Below are 22777 nucleotides of genomic sequence, written 5' to 3'. Positions count from 1 at the left end.
GAAAATCATTGAAAGTTTAACTTTTAGCTAACACTTTTCCTGTTGGCTGTGATGGCCCAGTTTACAAGACAGTGTAGTGAAAAATCTCACTGTATGGGTCCATTCACATGTCCGTATGTGTTTTGCGGACCGCACATCGCCCGCACTCTCATAGAAAATGCCTTTTCTTGTCTGCAATTGCAGACAAGAATAGGACATATTCAATTTTTTTGCGGAACGGAAGTGCAGATCCGCAAATGCGGACAGCACATTCCGGCCCCAATGAAAATGAATGGGTCCGGACCTATTTCGCAAAATTGCGGAATGGATGCGGACGTGTGAATGGACCCTAAATTGTTGGTGCTACTGTGCAAAATCATCTTTATGTGTGGTGTGTCAGGTTTGTTTTTCCTTGACCCTCTTTATGCTCTACAACATTGACTTTTATATGTTACATAGAGAGTACTGGCTTAACTGGGTGAGAGGCCCAAGTCAAGATTTGGGGGGTACTATCTCTCCTTGGAGAGAGAGCACTTTAATCGGCATGAGGAGACTTTTAGGCCATACATGCTCCTCTGGGGTCAAACATTGACTAATAGGATAGCTGCCTTACATCTTGTGGCATTAGAGGAAGAGCTTATTAAGAGCTCATTTGCAAACCTTTTTTCCCCAGATTTCTAGAGGAGCATGTATGGCCTATAAGGCTCCTCACGCCGATTAAGGCGCGCTCTTGCCCCAAGAAGAGATAGTACCCCCCAAATAGTATAATGTAGACATGATGCTGGGCAGTAACAATTGTTGTGTTGCCAAAGAAGCAGAGATGTGCAATTACAGCATGATATCTAATGCACATCATAAAAGGCTACAATGCAATGCTTAAAATAAGTTTATTTTGCGCAGCAGACTACATAGAAGAATTCCCCAATTCACTAATTCCCTTTGGTCAGAAGTGTATAGAGTCTTTGGAAGTCTTAGAAGAGCATCTCAAAGCAGAACGGAGTAAACTTGTACCCACTGCCAGTGTAGAATTTGTTCTGGAACTCCACCCTGCAGAAGACACAATTTTTTCATTTTTAAGTTCTTTGTTATAAAATAATTGTATAACTGATAATACAGAATCACACACATGTATGAATAATAAAACAAGGGAAAAAAGACAAACATAATGAGTACTACAAATACAGTATTTTGAAATAAAAATGCCAGGCTGCCATGTCCAAATATATCTTATCCATTTACTAATGGAGAAACAACATCCATTCAGGTTGTGAAACATCTCTGCAGCTAAACCATTTTTATGTATGTCTCATTACATCAAGGTAGCCTCGTTTGTGTGGCTCCCTACTGTAATTTGGCTCAGGGCAACCACCGCCACCCAGCAACCCATAAACACCCCTGCTGTCAGGGTAATGCAGTACCCCAGAACAGGGGGTATCTGCAAATGGTTTGTTATTTAATGTTATGCAATATTATGCTATGTATTGTCATGTTATTTATTATGACCAACATAACTGTGTATGGATGGCACACCCAGGGTTAATAATCCTGGCTCAGCCCTTTGCAGGAGATTGAGTGGGGATCCCAGTCCACTCTCAGCTAAGTTAGTTTGTTTAGACTAGAGTTCAGAGATGAAGAAAGCTGTGCCTTATGCTCCCTCTTCTTAGGCCCAGAAAGCACTTCAAGATCCACAGAGAGAAAATAAAGAATGAGGAAAATTTTTAATCTGCATGGCCAAGCATTGGAGTCAGCAAGGTAACCTGCTATTACAGCCATTCTTTTCCACTGTGGGGGACACTGTTAAGACACCCTTAACACCTGGACGGATACTGGCCAGATGTGCCTCCAAGACCCTGTATCCTGCAGGACATGAAGTAGTGGAATTAAATCGTTCATCCCGTAGTCCTGGCGACTGACAAATAACGTGGCCTCCTCAAAGGGCCTGAGCAAACGGCAGGTGTCACGCATGAGCTGCCACTGGCTGACATCAAAGTTACACAGGGGACTACTCCTGTCCACTTGGATCATCAGGAAATTGTTTATGGCCTTTCTCTGTTCGTACAGTCGGTCCAACATATGGAGGGTAGAATTCCAATGGTTGGAAACGTCACATATCAGCCTATGTTGGGGGATACTGTTCTGCCACTGCATGCAACATTTCCTGGCCATTTTTAGGATGTCTTGCAGATGGGTGAAGACTTCAGGAACTGCTTGACAACCAGATTGAACACGTGTGCCATGCAGGACGCATGGCTCAGCCATCCTTGACGAAGCGCCGATACCATGTCTCTCCTGTTGTCGTCACAATGGTTCCGATTTTTAGTTGTCGCGGAGAAAGCCAGGATTCGATTTCTTGCTGAATGACACAGAGCAGTTCCTCCCCTGTGTGACTCCATTCGCCCAGGCAAACCAGGTGCAGAACAGCGTGAGAGCGATGAGAGGGGTCACACATGGCTTGCATACACTACATGCCTTCAACATAATTGTTGGATCTGTACATGAAAATAATGTATTTGGTGTAAATCGCAAGAGGGGCATTGCTGGAGACATTGACTTCATAAGAGATACAGAGCAGCGGAGTTTACTTTGAAATTTAAGATTTCAACACTGCGTAATTTTGGACCATACCACAAAAGGAGGAGTGCATTCACTCATACTTTTTCCGAAAAAAAAGCCAATGTCACAGAAAGAATTTCACCACTAAGTACGTCGGTCTATACTGCAATAGGAGGTTACATTCACCCATACATTTTCCAAAAAAGAGCCAGTGTCACAGAAAGAATTTCACCACTTAGGGTACTTTCACACTTGCGTTAGAGGATTCCAGCAGGCAGTTCCGTTGCCGGAAGTGCCTGCCGGATCCGGAAATCTGTATGCAAACGGATAGCATTTGTTTTCGGATCTGGATGTGGATCCGTCTGACAAATACATTGAAATACCGGATCTGTCTCTCCGGTGTCATCTAGAAAAACGGATCCGGTATTTATTTTTTTCACATTTTTAAAAGGTCTGCGCATGTGCAGACCCAGAAACCGGATCCGGCATGTGTTCCGGAATTTGGGCCGGAGAAAATACTGCAGCATGCTGCGGTATTTTCTCCGGCCACATACCGTAAGAGGGACTGAACTGAAGACATTCTGATGCATACTGAATGGTAAGCATCCTGATGCATACTGAATGCATTAGGATAAAACTAAAACATTTTTTTCCAGTATTGAGCCCCTGTGACGGAACTCAATACCGGAAAACTTTAACGCTAGTGTGAAAGTACCCTAAGTAAGTCGTTCCATACCGCAAAAGGAGGTGTACATTCACCCATACATTTTGCGAAAAAGAGCCAGTGTCACATAACAAATTTCATTGCAAAAAGGGCTTTACCACATAACTGCACCGCTGAACGACAAGTAGGCCCTTAATTGAGAGTGGTCGCACATGGCTTGCATACAATACATGCCTCCCACATAACTTTTAGATCTCTACATGAAAATAATGTATTTACTGTAAATAACAAGAGGGGCATTGCTGGAGACATTGACTTCACAAGAGATACAGAGCAGCGGAGTTCAGCCACCTCTATTTGCTTCCCGCTGTTTATTGCTCCTGAATTAAAATTGGGGCAACCAGCTTCAGCTTCCTCTGATGTGTATGCCTATGGACAGGGGCGTACACAAAAATCATTGGGCCCCATAGCAAGAGTCAGAATTGGGCCCCCTAACTCTGCCCATTACCCACCCCTGGCCCTGGCCCCTCCGCTGCCACACCCATTTGCTAATAAGTAAAGAAATACAATGTATAAATAACCTTTTAAAACTGTTACGGATAGATTTATTATTTTTTTTTTTAATAGAGGGAACCGCATTCCTCCGCCTTCACTCACAGGTGCCGCGATTGATCGTGGCACCTGGGGGGTTAAATGATGGGGGCTGTGCACTGTCCAGAGACATTTACATCCTGTGACTGATATCAGCCACTCCTCTTATAACGCTCCAGCACAGATATAACTTCCAGAGACATTACATCCTGTGTGACTGATATCAGCCGCTCCTCTTATAACGCTCCAGTGCTTATATAACCTCCAGAGACATTACCGTACATCATATGTGACTGATATCAGCTGCTCCTCTTATAACGCTCCAGCAATGATATAACCTCCAGAGACATTACATCATATGCAGGGGCGTAGCTAAAAGCTTATGGGCCCTAGTGCAAGAGTTTAGCTTGGGCCCCCCTTCCCTCAGTGCTCTGTGGCCAGGGGTAGGGGAGCACGTAGCCTTCCTGCTGCCTGAGGCAAACATTGAAAGGGCACCCCCTCATGCCAAATTCTTGACCTAACCCCTTCCCTCCAGCCAGAGGTGTAAATTGACCAGCATGCACTTTCTATAATGCCAGTGTCTTATGTGGCACAAGGGTCTTTGGGCCCTTCAGGCGTCTGGGCCCGGTAGCGACTGCTACCTCTGCACCGCCTATAGCTACGCCCCTGATCATATGTGACTGATACCAGCCACTCCTCTTATAACACTCCAGCACTGATCTAACCTCCAGAGACATTACATCATATGTGACTGTTATCAGCCGCTCCTCTTACAACGCTCCAGCGCTGATATACAGTCAGGTCCATAAATATTGATACATCGACACAATTCTAACATTTTTGGTTCTGTACACCACCACAATGGATTTGAAAAGAAACAAACAAGATGTGCTTTAACTGCAGACTGTCAGCTTTGATTTGAGGGTAGTTATATCCAAATCAGGTGAACGGTGTAGGAATTCCAACAGTTTGCATATGTGCCTCCCACTTGTTAAGGGGCCAAAAGTAATGGGACAGAATAATAATCATAAATCAAACTTTCACTTTTTAATACTTGGTTGCAAATCCTTTGCAGTCAATTACAGCCTGAAGTCTGGAACGCATAGACATCACCAGATGCTGGGTTTCATCCCTGGTGATGCTCTGCCAGGCCTCTACTGCAACGGTCTTCAGTTCCTGCTTGTTCTTGGGGCATTTTCCCTTCAGTTTTGTCTTCAGCAAGTGAAATGCATGCTCAATCGGATTCAGGTCAGGTGACTGACTTGACCATTGCATAACATTCCACTTCTTTCCCTTAAAAAACTCTTTGGTTGCTTTTGCAGTATGCTTTGGGTCATTATCCATCTGCACTGTGAAGCGCCGTCCAATGAGTTCTGAAGCATTTGGCTGAATATGAGCAGATAATATTGCCCGAAACACTTCAGAATTCATCCTGCTGCTTTTGTCAGCAGTCACATCATCAATAAATACAAGAGAGCCAGTTCCATTTGCAGCCATACATGCCCACGCCATGACACTACCACGACCATGCTTTACTGATGAGGTGGTATGCTTAGGATCATGAGCAGTTCCTTTCCTTCTCCATACTCTTCTCTTCCCATCACTCTGGTACAAGTTGATCTTGGTCTCATCTGTCCATAGGATGTTGTAAAGGCTTTTTTAGATGTCGTTTGGCAAACTCTAATCTGGCCTTCCTGTTTTTGAGGCTCACCAATGGTTTACATCTTGTGGTGAACCCTCTGTATTCACTCTGGTGAGGTCTTCTCTTGATTGTTGACGTTGACACACATACACCTACCTCCTGGAGAGTATTCTTGATCTGGCCAACGGTTGTGAAGAAGGTTTTCTTCACCAGGGAAAGAATTCATCGCTCATCCACCACAGTTGTTTTCCGTGGTCTTCCAGGTCTTTTGGTGTTGCTGAGCTCACCGGTGCGTTCCTTCTTTTTAAGAATGTTCCAAACAGCTGTTTTGGCCACACCCACTGTTTTTGCTATCTCTCTGAAGGGTTTGTTTTGTTTTTTCAGCCTAATGATGGCTTGCTTCACTGATAGTGACAGCTCTTTGGATCTCATCTTGAGAGTTGACAGCAACAGAATCCAAATGCAAATAGCACACTTGAAATTAACTCTGGACCTTTTATCTGCTCATTGTAATGAGGGGATAACACATACCTGGGCATGGAACAGCTGAGAAGCCAATTGTCCCATTACTTTTGGTCCCTCAATAAGTGGGAGTCACATATGCAAACTGTTGTAATTCCTACACCGTTCACCTGATTTGGATGTAAATAACCTCAAATTAAAGCTGACAGTCTGCAGTTAAAGCAAATCTTGTTCATTTCATTTCAAATCCATTGTGGTGGTGTATAGAGCCCAAAATGTTAGAATTGTGTCGATGTCCTAATATTTATGGACCTGACTGTATCTTCCAGAGATATTACATCATATGTGACTGATATCGGCCGCTCCTCTTATAACGCTCCAGTGCTGACATAACCTCCAGAGACAATACATCATACATAGGGGGATGAGGGCTGGGAAAATTTGAAATGCCACTGATGGGGGAGGAAGTCACTGGGAGACATAACTTCTTGCTCTGTATGAAGTATAGGTTAGATAGTCAGTGGGCAGAGGTCTGAGAGGCTGGAACAACAGGGGGACACAAGATGTGCAGGGGCAGCAGTTTCAGGACTCTAACTTCCCTTCCACAGTAACTTACCCCAGTGCTGCTGTGTAGGTGGACCAGTGAGGGACTGAACTTTATACTGGAGGCACAGTGACACCGGAGGTCAGAAATTGCAGAGTCTCCATATCTCCTGCTGCTGCCTAGGCTCCTCTGGCTCCGCCCCATCCTCACACATAAAGGAATATCACACTGCAGCGAGGAGGGGGGTCTGTCTGCTCATGTTGGGTCGATGAAGTTTACTTTGGAGAAAGAAACAAGCCCTGCAAGGTACTGTGCTGTCCCTTTCAGCACAGTAAAACTAAATGCAGTCCAGCAGCAGAGAATAGAGGGTGGTGGTAGCTGGGAGCAGGCCCTTGCTTCCATGCACTCTGGGCCCCCCCTCCCACGGGCCCCATAGCAGCTGCGTGGTCTGCCTATATTGGCAGTACGCCACTGCCTACGGAGTCCTTTTGTTATGGCTTTGCACAGGGAGGAAGATTGTTACGCACAATTCTAATGAAACTCCTGATCTCTAGAAACTGGACTTAGACTCCAAGGAAGCGGCTCTCCTGTCATGTCTTGTGTGCTGTGGAGATTGAATGCAGATGGAGCAGATAAAAACACATGAATGTTTTCAACTTAGTGAAGCTGCTTGATTTAATTGTGAATAGATGGTAAAGGGAAAGTCTGCTGGTGTGTTGTCATCATCGTTTTCATTATGTTTACTGCAGGACCCACGACAACATAATTCGCGCCATATCGCAAAAGGAGATATACAATCACCCATCAATTTTCCAGAATAAAAATTGGTTGAAAAAAAAAATTTCACCAAAGAAAGGATAATGGAATTCGGTTCATACAGAAGAAAGTCTACTATCACCCATGAATTTTCCGAAAAAAAGGCAGTTTCACATAAAAAAAAAATCACCCCTACGTAATTCGGTCTATACCGCTAAAGGAGTTGTACAATCACCCATCTATTTTCCAGAAGAAAACATGGTTGAAATTAAAAATTTCACCAATGAACGGATATTGGAATTCGGTTCATACAGAAGAAAGTCTACTATCACCCAGCAAAAAAAAGCCTGCTTCACATAAAAAATTTCACCACTACGTAATTCGATCCATCCCGAGTAAAGTGCTTCACCGCATATAACTGCGTATTTCGCCAGTAATAAATAACAGAATGGGCTGTAAAATATCTCACTGCACCGCTGAACGGCAAAGATATTTTCCCTTTTTCCACTAATACACGCAAAAAAGGGCTTTAAAACAGATAAGTGCACAGCTGAGCGGCAAATATGTTTTACTTTTGCCACTAATACATGACAAAAAAAGAGCTGTAATTTTTCGCACTTCACCACACAATGGCTAATAAACCCTTTGTTCCTATTACCCAGGCTGTCATCTCCCCGACTGAACCCTGTTCAACAGAAATGCAGTGGAATGATTCCTCCCTATCCTTTCCCTACACCATGAATAGTCTTTCCCTGTACTTGTAAATCATTTTTTTTTTTAGCACAATGACTATTTTGTTATCACTGTCCCTAGCGCCTGCAGACACGTCTCTCCCTGCACCAAGTACGCTGGTGAATGGCAGAATCTAAGATGGCTGCCGTATTTATACGGCTGTGACAACACAGGGCTGGCTGGCTGGCTGCTGACTGGCTGCATGCATGTCAGTATGGGTGATCCCACCTTCCCAGACTTCCTTTCTCCATGTCCTCACACTTGCAGCTGCCATTTTAGGAAAAAATGTGATTCATTACTATGAAGCGCAAGGAAATTTGCATTCGGTGCGAATCGAATTTTTCCTGAAACTCGTAACGAATTCCACTTCATCAGCTTCGATTCGCTCATCTGTATTCTCTACAGATACCCATTACACACTGCACTAATAGTGATAGCAATTATCACTAGAGAGAAATATCAAATTTACTCATCGTCCTCACCAGCACCTAGGATTTTACTCCCTCTATGCCTATGGGACAAAACATAGTAAAGCAGCACATAAACAGTTTATCAGAACAGACCACATCTATAAAACCCCACCCAACCCACAGAACAGTGTGAAAGTGTCTTTCCTGCAGCAAGTTACTTTTTTTCTCTCTATTTAATGTTAGAGTCTCCATCGCATTTTGCAGAAGGGATGTGTGCTTAATTACAATGGTAGGCTATTTGCTGGTATCTCCAAGCATAGAGCCTGGAGGGTTTGGCTCATGCCCAACTCATAAAATTCTACTGCTGGTATCGGGATTCACGTAGTCACCTCTTCTGGGTACATTGGGGCTGAGTTTTGCCCACATATCGACTTGCAAGTTTAGTTTCTGCGTTTTGGGGTATGGACAGGGTGTGCGGCTTATTCGTCGTGTTGGCTTTGTGGTTAATACGTTTCCCATTGGTCTTTTCAATGTGGGTGGGGAGGTTGAGTCTATTTAAAGGGGTTGTCTCACTTTAGCAAATGGCAATTATCATGTAGAAAAAGTTAACACAAGTAACTTACTAATGTATTGTGATTGTCCATATTTCCTCCTTTGCTGGCTATTCATTTGTCCATTGCATTATACACATGCATTCCAGGGTTTATGACCACTGATGCAGAACAGATAAGAGGTGGCCGGAAGCTGCTGTGCATGTCTATGCGTGCTCCCGCAGTTCCTGCCACAAGAGACACTGGCACTTTTTCCTATAGTGTGCAAGCGTGGACAACTCTGCTGGATTGCAGCGGTGGCCATAATCCCTAGAAATGAGCAATGTATATTGTGATCGAGAAATTTATCAGCAAAGAAGCCAATATGGAAAATCCCAATAAATTAGTAAATGCTTTGTATTTTCTTTATCTATATGATAAATGCCATTTGCAGTAGCCAAGTTATATGAGACAACCCCTTTAACTTCCTTTGAGTTTGGCTTTGATAAGACTCCCCTGACTTTAAAGTGTTTCTCATTTTGCTGTTTCTCATTAGTTGGAACCATGATAGTTTCATCTTTAACCTGCCTATATGATATTCTATTTTATAGCGGTCCAAACTATCCTCAGTGATATCTGGTAAAAGGAGAAAATCTAGTCACAGATTGTGCAGCTTGCATGAACAGCCCTTTCCTGATGATGTCCCAGATCACTTCTCTGCAAATTGCTGTCCTCCTCAGGATTATCCTCCCCAGGAAAATTCAAGGAACTTCTTAAAATGGTTTAAAAAGTTGCATAATTAAAATCAGATTAATCTTTTGGAAGTTGATTCTTCTAAAGTACCCAAAAGTGGAAAGCAGTGTCTGTTCTACTTTCCTACAATCTCTAAAAAAAAAATAAAAAAAAATAAAGTGTTTCCTTCCTATCTGGATGTGAATAAAAACTTCAAGAAAAATAAAGAACTGATCTGGGCCCACGCTTCAAATGTATTTATCGACTGGAAGAAAAAACAAAAAGTGGATCTTGCAGTAGCCAAGTTAGTGAGAAAAACTTTTCCTGCAGATGATGCCTGGTTACATTGAAATCCAATAGATAGAATAGCAGACATCACTTTGAAAAGAGCCTTCTCTACCGCGGCCAGCATCTGTAAGGCTTAGTCAGCTGCCAGATGAGATCGCTGCAGGCACTTCCAAAGAACAGCCATTATCCATAGTTATGCCCATGAAAGACTCTGAATTTTATCTCTGTTTACTAACTCCTGGTTTAAGAACAGTTTTCTCGCTTTACCATTTGAGCCAGGTCATCTATTTCGCAAACAGGATTCTGAGATCTTGAAATCTTTGCATGAGAAAAAATATCAGTCCTTTCCTGCAACCTCTAAATGCAAGCCATATTATTCTAAGAACACCAGAGGATATTCCCTGAAAAGATTCAAAAGGCCCTTTAGTTCCTTAGGCAGAAGAGACCAACAATACAAAAAGCAGAATGACACCAGTCTGAGAAAAATCCACTTCATCTGCTACAAAGTATAAGTTCTTATGCCAGAAGTTCAAATCCTACTGTGGGTGCCAGAATGAAGCTTTTTTACCCAGTGTGGCCAACCTGTACCACAGATCAGTGGATCCTCAGCACCATTCACCTCCCTTCCTCTATCAAGATATATTGTCACCCCAGACAGAAATGCACAAATAGCTTCTCCGCTGGATGAATTTCTTCTCAAAGGAGCTCTAGAGGTGTTGCCCATCAGCTAACAGAAAGAAAGTTTCTATAGTCTTCCCAGTCCTCAAACCAGATGGAAAAGTCCTTGCTGGAGAAATCAGGATTTGAGGGCAGTTACAGCCATTCTTCAAAGAGGGACATCATGGCAAATTTGGACTTGAAAAAACTTTTATTTCCATGTATCTATTCCTCCAGATCACATAAAATTCATCAGAGTTGCTGATCTTCAAAGAGAGCATATCCGTCATCTGCAGTTTAAAGCTCTTCCATTTGGCCTTACCTCAGCCCCCTGGGTCATCCTATATATAGGTTAGATAGATCTAAAAGGATTTATGCAAATCCCTATTTAGACAATTGGTTCCTGAAAGCTCTGAATCAAGTAACTTTTACTCCACACAACCATTAATGTATGGAAGCCGCTGTTTTTTTTATGATCAAGTATCCAAAGTCAAGCTGAATACCAGTCAACCGAATTTTTTTTCTCGGTCTCATTCTGGACTCGATTGCCATGAAGTAGTTTCTTCCCTGGGAGAAGGTTCTCCAACTCAAGTATCCAGTACAACTAATCCATCATCCTTGAGTCTCCATCAGATTTATTATGAAACTGCTGGCTTACATGACCGTGGTTATAGATGCGGTTCCGTGCCCAAACAACCATATCAGACCTTTTCAAACTTCTCTACTCTGAGCTTGGGACAAGAGGAAAGATCACCTCAAAGTCCTCATCCCTCTACCAATGAGGAAAGCCACATCTTGGTGGATTTCAGGACTCAATCTGTCCCGGGGAGTCCACAAAAACCTCCTGATAACAACCAATGTTTCGGCTTATGGGTGGGATGACCTTTGTAAGGACCACTAGTTCTAGGGAATCTGGTCTCAGGAAGAGAAACATCTCTCCTCAAACATTCAAGACCTCAGAGCCATAACATTTGCTCTCTGCCCCTTTAAAGACACATTGAATGGAATGTATGTCAAAGTCCAGTAAGACAACATGGTCTCTGTGGTTTATATAAATAAAGAAGGGGCACCAGTAGTCCCCAATTGCAGCAAGTATGTGCCCTGATTTTGAAGTGGGCAGAACTTATTAGCAGGAATTTTTGCAGTTCATGTAAGAGGAGTGAACAATTTGTCAGCTGATTTTTTGAGCAGGCAAACTCTTACCAGGAGAATGGGAACTGAATCCCAGGGTATTTCAGACCCTAGACAGCAGGTAGGGCCTGCCAACCTTGGATATAATGGTGACCAGACTGAACTACAAACTTCCATTTTTGTTAGTTTTGCTCCCTGTTCAAGACAGACCACCCCAAAGCCCTGGATGCCTTCTCTGTTCATTTTCTTTGGACAGGCAACCTAATATATATTATAATATTTTTCGCCCTATTTGACGCACTATTTTCACCCCAAAGTGGAAGGAAAACGTCAGTGCATCTCATGGGGTGAATACTAATGAGCGCTTCCATTATAAAAGAGTCATTAGTACAGAAGGACTCACCACTTCGCACAGTGTGAGGAAGTCGGCAAGCTCTGTGACCTTACCCTGTGCGAAGTCGGGTCACAGCACAGCATGACAGGAAAATTGCTGGATCTAAGTAGCAGCGGGCAACTGAAGCAGGATTGGGGAGTTGATTTATTTTTGTTTATCAGATCTGAGGTCTAATTAAAGAGGACCTTATTGGTATATTACATATTTTTTATATATGTATTTTATACAATATTGACATATGGCCATTATATGGATCTAACATTGGAGGACATTTAATGAGCAAACAATCATAGTTACAGCCAGATAATATTTACATCTCCTAGGTGATGTATAGAGGCAAGATAAGATCCTTTTTGTTTAAATCAAATCCAGAGCAGTTTCTGTTTACGGTAAAGGTGACTATTGTCATCTAGGGTGTAAACAGAGGTGGCCGGACAAGAATTTTTCCTCTACATTTAAAGTTATACAACTGCCACCATTCAAATAGGATTAGACAATCAACCTAACAGAATATCAGTTTAGTTTAAAACAGCCAATAGACTTATGATTAGGGTTTTTATTTTATACTAGTCAATTAGATGTCCTCCACATGTTAGTCAATAGGTAAAAAGGTATAACAAAGATGGTTATGAAATTAAAGAGGACCTTTCATGGGTCCAGACTTTGTTAACTAAGTAGCAGGACATGTAGAGAGGCGCCCAGGGATCTCTCTACACTTATTATATCTGGACGCTGCTCCGTTGACCAGCTATGGCCCCCATTACCGTCTCCCGCGCTGTATGCTAATTACTACTATCGGAACACAAGGGAGGAGACATCATCTTTTCTCCCTGGGCGTTCCTTCTCCCTGGTTGTAGCGCTGTCAAATCGCAGCGCAGAGCATCACAGCCAGGGAGAAGGTGAGATATATTAGTAAGTGCAGGGAGATCCCTGGGCGCCACTCTACATGTCCTCCTTTATTAGTTAACCAGACCCATGAAAGGTCCTCTTTAAATGATGAGAATGGACTGAGAGGCATTTTTTGTTTAATCAAGTACCTTTACAGGGTATCCTCCTCTGATGCTGCCATCCGCTGTGCTGTGCCCCCCTACAGTTTTCGCATCCAGTATGTTAATACTGACAGTCAGTAAAGGGAAGAATAGACTCCAGGGTTTCTCAGTGGGCATCTCCTCACTGGCTGTGCCACGGTCCAATCACAGCGTAGTGTGTCACAGCCAGGGAGAAAAAAAAAGCTCTCCTTCTCCCTGGATGTGACACGCTCCTCTGTGATTGGACCATGAGGGTCTTATTAATATGGGGGTCTTATTAACCCCTTCACAACTGCGATATGGCTATATACGTGCCATTTGCACATACACCGTGCAGATAGCACATATATAAACATTATGGCAGCCAAGCGCTGTAAATAATTGGTGATACATAATTGGTAACGCCATGTCCGTAATGACCTGATCTATAAAATGATCATGGTACTAATCCTGCATGGCGAATGCTGTAAAAAAATAAAAAGAAGCAAATAATGAGCCCCCACTTAGCTCAGCAAGGAAATAAAAAAAGCTATGGCCCTTAAAATCTATTTCAGCAAATCTTATGTTAGAAAATGCAGATGCCACTCATTTCGGTTTGAATTTTGTCATCTGCTCATACCATATTCAGGAGAAAATGGGTAACAAATTATGGGGTGCATTTGCTCCTGTTATCCCTTGTTAAAGTGAAAAATTTGGGCTTAAGCGACTTTTGCTTGTAAACAATTCAGGATTACACTTACAGGTAATTGTTTTTTCCATGAGCCCATGACAGCACCCTTGAGAGACCGCCTCCATCCAGGACAGGAACTTCCGTGGAGAGCTTTTAGAAGGGGCCTTGCCCCTGTAACACCAGTTAATTGCGATAAACTTTTAATATAATATATTATATATATATATATATATATATATATTTTTTTTTTTTTTAAATTACCCTATTGCTTGAGAAAGACCGCATTGAGACGGTTGAAACGTTGCACAGAGGGGAATAAAGGATCCACTTTTTACGTCTATTGGAGTGCTGCCTCATCTTTGGAAACTATACTTATTCATAGCCGTCTAAGCCTGCGGCTGAGAGGACTTGCACCCACTGTTTTGGGTCTTGTGCTGCTGAGCTTCTTTTTTGGTTTATATATATATATATATATATATATATATATATATATATATATTTTATATATATATTTTTTTAATTACCCTATTAAATCATAGGGCTGGAATAAATCCCGGGTGTGGTCATGAGCTCATGGAAAAACGATTACTGTTAAGTGTAATGAATTGCCCCTAAGCCCATGACAGCACCCTTGAGAGAAGGCTAGAATAGTAACTTAGTCTAAGTGGGGGACAACTGCTTGACTTTTATTCCAAAGGATAAAAGGTCATTAGAGTTGAAATCTCATCTACAGTGCTGTTAAAAGTTAAATGGGGACTTCCAGGTGACCCCAAGATTTTCTATATAGAAGCAGCAGCCTTTTCTGCCCAGGAGGTAGAGACGGATCTCATTGAATGGGCTCCAAATCCCAAGGGTGGAGACTCACTCGTTGAAGAATAAGCTAATGAAATAGCCCCCACTAACCATCTGGCCTAGAGGAAACTTCATCACACTTATTTTTCCCTCTGTACTGCACAAACAGGCGAGAAGACTTTCTCCACTGATTGGTAACCTTTAAATATTCTGAAAGGAATCTTTTAACGTCTAGACAATGAAGCCTCCTTTATTTCAAATTTTTTGGGGACTGACACAAGGAAGGAATGACAATGTCTTGGGACTGATAGAACAGGCAAACCACCTTGGGAAGAAATGCAGGATCAGGTTTAATGAGAACTCTATCCTTCAGGATGTTAGTATAATGAGGAGAGGAGAAAAAGCAAAGATCTCACCAATAGTGTTGAGCGAACTTGTGTTTTAAGTTCGGCGTCTAAAGTTCGGGTTATCAAAGAATCGCGTTGTGGATTCCGCTACCACGGACCATAACGGAATTTAGAATCCATAACGCGATTCTTCGATAACCCGAACCCGAACTTTAGACGCCGAACTTAACACACAAGTTCGCTCAACACTACTCACCAACCCTTCTGGCTGAGGTGATAAAATGAGAAAAGCGGTTTTAAAAGACAAAATCCTAATAGGCAAGTCCTGCAGAGGTTCAAAAAGCGGCTCCATCATCCTTGACAGGACTAAATTAAGATCCCACAGGGGAACTGAAATCCTAAAAAGAAGCTTAATTATACTGACTGCTCTAAAAAAAAAAAAAAACATCTTATCCATGGATGGTTGCAATAGGGGAGTCAAAGAAGATGGTTAGGGCAAAAATCTATACGTTAAGAGTACTAGGTCTTAGGTTCTTCCTGCCGGAAATCTGGAATCCTAGACATAGGAGGAGGACTTAGAGGATCAACTAAGACACTAGAGAATTTTAGAAAAGCTTTACAAACCCGAAGATAGATAGACGAGGTTACAGTTTTTTCTGCAGGACAAAAAGGTAGAAATTACTTATCACGATAAACCTCTTTGCTTTAAGATTTCCCTCTGAAATATCAGGCCGCTAGGTGAAGGTTTTTCACTTCCGGATGAAAAAACAGGGCCCTGGTCGAAAGGATCCAAGTCTGAAAGAGACAGCTTTCTCAGCCAAGTGAACCAGGTTCTCCTTGGCCAAAAGGGGGCGATTAAAATAAGCCTTGTCCGTTCCTGCCTCAACTTCCGCAATACTCTTGGAAGAAGTCTTGGAGGTGGAAAAGCACATCCTTGGGGTTTAGGGAAAAGAAAAGTTCGCATTTTCTCTTCTGTCGAAAAGGTCTTCCTGAGGACAACCCCAAAGACGGATTAGGCTAGATTCACATGAACGTATTTGGTTTCCGTGCCCGTTCCGTTTCTTTTGTGGACTGGATGAGGACCCATTCATTTCAATGGTCAGCAAAAAATGCGGAGAGTACACCGTGTCCTGTCTGCATCAGTATCTCCGTTGCGTAGCCCCGCAAAAAATATGTCCTATTTTTGTCCATTTTACTGACAAGGATAGGCATTGTTAGAATGGATCCGCAAAAAAACTGATGCAATACGGATGCCAAAAGGACATCATCCGTATTTTTTGTAAATAGCCTGGGAGCTTGTGAGATTCCAAATGGAAGCGCCCGGGATTGTAGATGAAGAATCTGACCCTCTATACATACTGCCACCCTCAGAATACTTCTGAAAATTAACATGAATTGGGACATGATAGTAAGAGTCCTTTATTTCTATTGTGGCCATTACACAGTCCTTGAAAATATGTTTTATTGTTGTCTGAATGGATTCTATCTTGAATTTTATATATTTGAGATACTGATTTAAGTCTCAAGTTTATGATCATCCGGTATGACCCGTCTGGTTTGGGCACGAGAAAAAGAAAGAAGTTAAACCCCTTTCCTTTCTCGGAGTCTGGGACTGGAACTAAAACCTCTTTCCTTAACAGGGAAAAAAGGTTCTTCTTTTAAGGGCTCATACACACAAACGTATTTTCTTTCCGTGTCCGTTCCATTCTTTTTGCGGACCAAACGGGTCCGCAAAAAAAATCTGAAGTTACTCCTTGTGCATTCTGTTTCCGTATTTCCGTTCCGCAAAAAAATAGAACATGTCCTATTATTGTCTGCATTATGGACAAGGATAGTACTGTTCGATTAGGGGCTAGCTGTTCCGTTCTGCAAAAGGAATGCAAACTGACATCATACGTATTTTTTGCAGATTCGTTTTTTGCGGACCGCAAAATACATACAGTCGTGTGCATCAGCCCTAAAGCAGAGTTTTTCCACAGAATTTGGAGTTCTGAAATTCAGAAAATTTCCAGTGGAGGGGAGACAAACTCTAGGCGAAAACCTTCTTTTGTGATACCTCTTATCCAAGGGCTTGCGACAATTGGTGCGGATTTGCATGCACATTTTACTAAGTGAATGGAGAAAATCCGGTCAGAAAAAAAAAAAAAAAAATTGACATGCTGCAGATTTTAAAATACTCACCGCAGGTCAAAATCCGCGCAGAAAAAAAATCTGCATCGTGTGCATTGAGAATTTAAAATTCTCATAGAATACAATGTATATGACCTACAGTGCGGATTTTCCGCATGCAAATCAGCACACAATCCTGATCGTGTGCATTTAGCCTAAAGGTTCTGTTGAAATCTTTCCTGTTTCTATGAAAAAACTGCTGGAAACAGGAAAACCTTTTTTTTAATCATCTGAGGCTTTTTCTAAGAGGTCATCCAGGACTGACTCAAAGAGAGTCTCCCTGACAAGGGATAGGACAAAGCTTGTTCTTGGATCCAGTGTCACCTAACCAACCCTTAAGCTAAATAGCCCTTCTAGCAGAGTTTGAAAGAGCATCTAATCTGGTGTTTAATCTAATTGCATACGCCAATGCATCAGATATAAAGTATACCTCTTTAAAGATAGTAGGAAAAACTGCTAGAAGCTGATCTCTGGAGGTTTTATTCTGGATATGGGTTTCTAATTCCTGTAACCACAGCTTTAAAAACCTAGCTGTAGAAGTTTTGGCTAAATTTGGCTTAAAAGCCTGGGTAGAGGCTTCCCAAAACTTCTTAAGGTGGACCTCTGCCCGGATATCCATGGGATCTTCTAACGTGCCTATATCCTCAATCGGATGACCTCTTTGAAATTTTTGCTACTGGGGCATCCAGCTTAGGTGGTCGCCCTCATTTAAAGGATATGTCCTCTTAAGGCCTCATGCACACGAACGTATTTTCATTCCATGACCGTATAGGGAACCATTAATTTCAATGGGTCCGCAAAAAACAGAAGGTACTCAGTTTGCATTCCATTTCCGTATGTCCATATTTCAATTCCGCAAAAAAATAAATGTCCTATTATTGTTCGCATTACGGACAAGGATAGGACGGTTCTATTAGGGGCCAGCTGTTCCCTTCCGCAAAATACGGAATGCACACGGATGTCATCCGTATTTTTTACAGATCTGTTTTTTGCGGCCTGCAAAATACATACAGTTGTGTGCATGAGGCCTAACACTTCTTGGAATAAAATTAAAAAAAAACATTATCAGGTTTTTTCCACTCCTTTTGAATTAAATATTTTCATTTAAGGGAAAAACTCTTGACTTTTTATGTCCCAAGTCCCCAAACATTATGTCTTTGTTGGATTTTTGTTCCCTAGACTTATCCATTTTCATAGTGGCTCTAATCGCTTTGAGCAGAGAATCCGTATCTTCAGGAGAAAATAATGGTCTACCCGTGGATGAGCTTGAATCATCTAGGATATCTCCCTTCACATTCTCGTCCAAAGATTCAGAATCCATAATCACAGAGTGCCCCTGCTTGCCCATAGACGTGGAAGGTAGGTACTTTTTAAAAGCTTTAATTGAATCAGAGACTTTGGATTTAACAACGTCCTTGATACTCTGAAGTAGGGATGGGGATTCCTCCTCCAACACCTTGTCAACAAAATGCTGACATAACATTTTGGACCAGGAAGGAGCGAGTTGTACCCCCTTACCCCACCAGGACTAACGGTCTTCCAGCATGACCCTCCTGGACATCAGCGCGCTGATTACCTTCCTCCACCATACTTCCAGACAGGGAGAGGGAAGACTCCAGAAGGCACGCTTAGGCTGGCTGGGCTCCTTCTGGCAAAGCTCCAAGCCGGGTCCCTGCCAGCGTTCCCATGCGGCCTAACCAGAAGGAGCAATCAGCCCTTCACTTCTGGAACGCGTTCCACCCGGAACCACCTGCATTCCAAATGCAGGAAGTCACTTATCGCGCAACCCCCCTCGCCTAACAGTATAGTACGGGCAGGCAGGGGATGAGTGAGAAAAGGCCCCGGACCTCCTCAATCACCACAAGGAAGATCCGGCGTGCCAGCACCACTTCACAGTAATGCCAAGACTGCCTAGGAACGCAAGCCTGACACAAGTCCAGGACGCAGAAGAAGTGCCCCAGACTTCGCAAGCGGCTCATAGTGGAGTCTTATGCCGCACCAGGTAACCACCACCAAGGAAAAAATATAGGGGGTCCTGCAGCCTTATATACAGCTCTCCACAGTAGTGCCTTATCCCATAGGACAGGAAACAGGAACTGATGTTACAGAGGCAGGGCCCCTCCTTAAAGCTCTCCATGGAAGTTCCTGTTTCTTGTCCTGGATGGAGGCGGTCTTTCAAGGGTGCTGTCATGGGTGTAGGGGAATATCCGAGTCATGTCTCAAGGCCTATTTATAGGGTCGAACATTGACTTATAGGATAGCTGCCTTACATCTGGTGGAATTAGAGGCAGAGCTCGTTAAGAGCTCATTTGCATCCCTTTCTTCCTCTAAATATTATGAAACACCTGTGAGGTCAAAGTGGTCAGTAAACCCCTCAATAAAATTATTTGGGTGTGTAGTTTCCAAAATGGGGTCACTGTTTGGGGGTTTCCACTGTAGGGGTGCCTTAGTGTGCATTCAAATAGGACAACACCCATAAGCCATTCCAGCAAAATTTGCTCTCCCAAAAACCATATATTGCTCTTTTCCTTCTGAACGCTGCCATGTGCCCATACAGCTGTTTACAAACATAAATGGGGTGTTTTTGTAAAGTGCAGAATCAGGGTAATCAATATTGAGGTTTGTTTTGCTGATAAAACCTTACTGTGTTATAGGAAACATTTGATTAAAATAAAAAATCTGCACAAAAACTGAAAATTGTAAATTTCACCTTCATGTTCCTTTAATTATTGCGGAACACCTAAAGTGTTAACATAGTTTGTAAAACCAGTTTTGAATAATTTGAGGGGTGCAGTTTCTAAAATGGGGTCATTAATAGGTGGTTTCTATTATGTAAGTACCTCAAAGTGACTTCAGAACTGAATTGGTCTTTGAAAAAGTCGGTTTATAGAATCTTTATAGAAAATTTGAAAAATTGCTTCTTAAATTCTAAGCCTTCTAACGTCCTAAAAAAATAAAATTTAATTTTAAAAATGATGCCAACAAAGTAGACATATAGGGAATCTTAAGTAAAAACTATCTAATGAGGTGTCACAGTCTTTAATGCGTAGAAATTCAAAATATTGAAAATTGCATTTTTTTTTAAAAAATTCTGTACATTTTTGATTTTTTTATAATCCAAAAGGTAAAACATATCGACCCAAATTTACCCCTAACATAAAGTACAAGATGTCAAGCGAAAATATTCTCAGAATAGCACAGATAAATAAAAGCATTCCAAAGTTATTCGAACATAAAGTGACACGTGTCAGATTTGGAAAATTAGGCCTGTTCACTAAAGGTGAAAAATGGCTTGGTGTTGAAAGGGTTAACATTGGGGGTCTGAACTGAGGTGTGATTAACATTGGGGGTCTGATGAAAAAAAAATATATCTTATTTTCCTCCTCTAAAACCTAGGTGTGTCTTATGGGCAGGTGCATCTTATAGGGCAGTGATGGTGAACCTTTTAGAGACCGAGTGCCCAAAATGCAACCCAAAACCCACTTATTTATTGCAATTTAACTTAAATTTTCCTTGTACTTTATTATTTAGCTATAATATCCTGCCTACATTCAATGCGCTGCCTGTGCGGTTCATAGTGTGCCCTGTGCTGATAAATGGCAGGAAACACCACTGTTATAGGATTCAAAATATGGTGTGTGAAGATGTACACACACACACACACACACACACTGAGAAAAATAAGTATTTGATACACTGGTGATTTTGCAAGTCTGTGGAGAGGTCTGTAATTTTTATTGTAGGTACACTTCAACTGAGAGAGACGGAATCAAAAAAATCCAGGAATTCCCATTGTATGATTTTTAAATATTTAATTTGCATTTTATTGCAGGAAATAAGTATTTAATCACCTACCAACCAGCAAGAATTCTGACTCTCACAGACCTGTTAGTTTTTCTTTAAGAAGCCCTCCTACTCGGCACTCATTAATTGCACCTGTTTGAACTTGTTACCTGTCCACACACTCGAATCTCTCCACCATGGCCAAGACCAAAGAGCTGTCTACAGACACCAGGGAGAAAACTCTAGACCTGCACAAGGCTGGGATGGGCTACAGGAAAATAGGCAAGCAGCTTGGTGAGAAGGCAACAACTGTTGGCGCAATTATTTAGTCCTATCAGATAGAAGCCATGATAGCTCGTGCGTAACTATTTTCTCTGAATTCCTGACCGCTCAAACAGTTAAGCAAAATTCTTGATAACAAATGAGTGTTTATGAGCTGTCAGGAATTCAGATATTAGGTCTACACATGAGATGTGAGGGGTACTAAAGGGAGTCTATGTGAACTGAAAACTACTCTGCAAATACACATAGATCGACATGTGTACAGAGAAAAGGGCTGGAAATTTTTTAATAAAGACCAATTGAAAAAAATGTTTTGCAATGCCAAATGAGTAGAATGCAATAATATAAAAAAAATGCTCCCAAATGGTGTCCATAGCCTTTAAGGACACAGCCAGTTTTGTTCTTTTCCTCCCTGTGTCACGACCATGGTTATGGTCATGACTCCTGATCCGCATGCGGTTGCCTGCGGTTTGGTTTTTGTCAATCACATGGTGAGGGCGGCTGGATTGTTGCCTCACATGTGGTTGCCGCTGGCAACATGTTTGTGCTTGGCAGCTTGCTGCAATCTGCATGCGGTTACACCTGGCAACCTGTCTTTGTAGGTGTGCCGTTTTTATATGTTTGGTGTGCACGAAGTTTGGGTGTGTGCACTGTGATAGTTTCCCTTCACTTGTGGCTGCCCGAGGTAACGTGTTGTATTCTGTACATGTGGTGGCAGTGTCTCGGCCTTCTGGCTGACTCCCAGGACACGGTTGCCACGCATGTCGTTGCCTGCGGTAACAGCTGCAGTGTGATAAGGGTTTGTACACTTCGTGGCTGTTTTCCCTTGCCTGGTCTAGGAAGGGTTAACTCCCTTCTGTGTGTGTGAACACTGGGTGTGTCTGTGTGGGTGTTACTACTTGGGCCTATATAGCCTCTGCTGAGAGCAGTAGTCAGAGGGGTACTTCAGCCATGGTCTGCTGGAGTCATCCTCCTACTTTCATACCACCTGCCAGCGAGGGCCACCCTTATGGTCAGAAACAAATGTTGTTATGTGATGTTAAGTTTATGTTTATGTGGTGTCTGTTATTAGTGCAGCTATGGTTCTGGCTTCCTGTGTGTTTATGTGTGCTGTATCCTTTTATGTCTGTGTGTGGACTTCAGCACTTGTGTCCAGGGATCCAGTCAGTGTGTCTGTGGCAGGTAGGGGTGGAAGTCTTTCACTCTCCTGCCATATCCATAGTCTGTTTATATCCCCTTGCAGCTCGGACAGTTTAGACTCCTGTTTCTCCGCATCCAGGAGGAACAGGTGGTCTACCCAGCTCCTAGTTCAGGGATCGGCGGAGGGTGAGTAGGGATCCGAGGTTCCTGAGCATGAGCCCTCCTACCTTCAAGGTCGGCTCATGCAGCTAGGAGTCAGGGTCAGATTAGGGAAGCTCTAGGAGGTGACCTACTCCCTTATTCTGTTGTCCTGGCCAAGCAGCGACTAACATCTCGTGCCATCGCACGGCTGAGGGTTTTCCCCATCCTCAGCCGTGACACCCTGCCTTTCAAATATCATATATTGGAAAATGGGAGAAATAATCCTTGGGGGCGAATCAGAAAAAAATAACATTTACGCCCATTTTTTTGGTTTTGTATTTACTGCATTCACTGCGCACA

At 42.5% G+C, this 22777-nt stretch overlaps 1 protein-coding gene across 3 annotated transcripts in view; it reads right to left on the bottom strand.

Moving 5' to 3' along the window:
* Nucleotides 1-847: 847 nt before the first annotated feature.
* LOC121003834 (V-type proton ATPase 116 kDa subunit a3-like) overlaps nt 848-22777 on the bottom strand; it is a 73871-nt gene continuing 51941 nt past the window's right edge. For all 3 annotated transcript variants that reach the window (XM_040435751.1, XM_040435753.1, XM_040435750.1), the window contains exon 20: nt 848-1026. In XM_040435751.1, the coding sequence (XP_040291685.1) occupies nt 951-1026 (76 nt within the window). In that variant the 3' untranslated portion in view covers nt 848-950. The remainder of the gene's footprint in view (nt 1027-22777) is intronic.

Source organism: Bufo bufo, chromosome 6 (genome assembly GCF_905171765.1).
Source record: "Bufo bufo chromosome 6, aBufBuf1.1, whole genome shotgun sequence".
Classification (NCBI taxonomy): domain Eukaryota; kingdom Metazoa; phylum Chordata; class Amphibia; order Anura; family Bufonidae; genus Bufo; species Bufo bufo.
The sequence above is the reverse complement of the archived record's forward strand: the minus strand, read 5'-3'. Positions and strand labels throughout refer to the sequence as shown.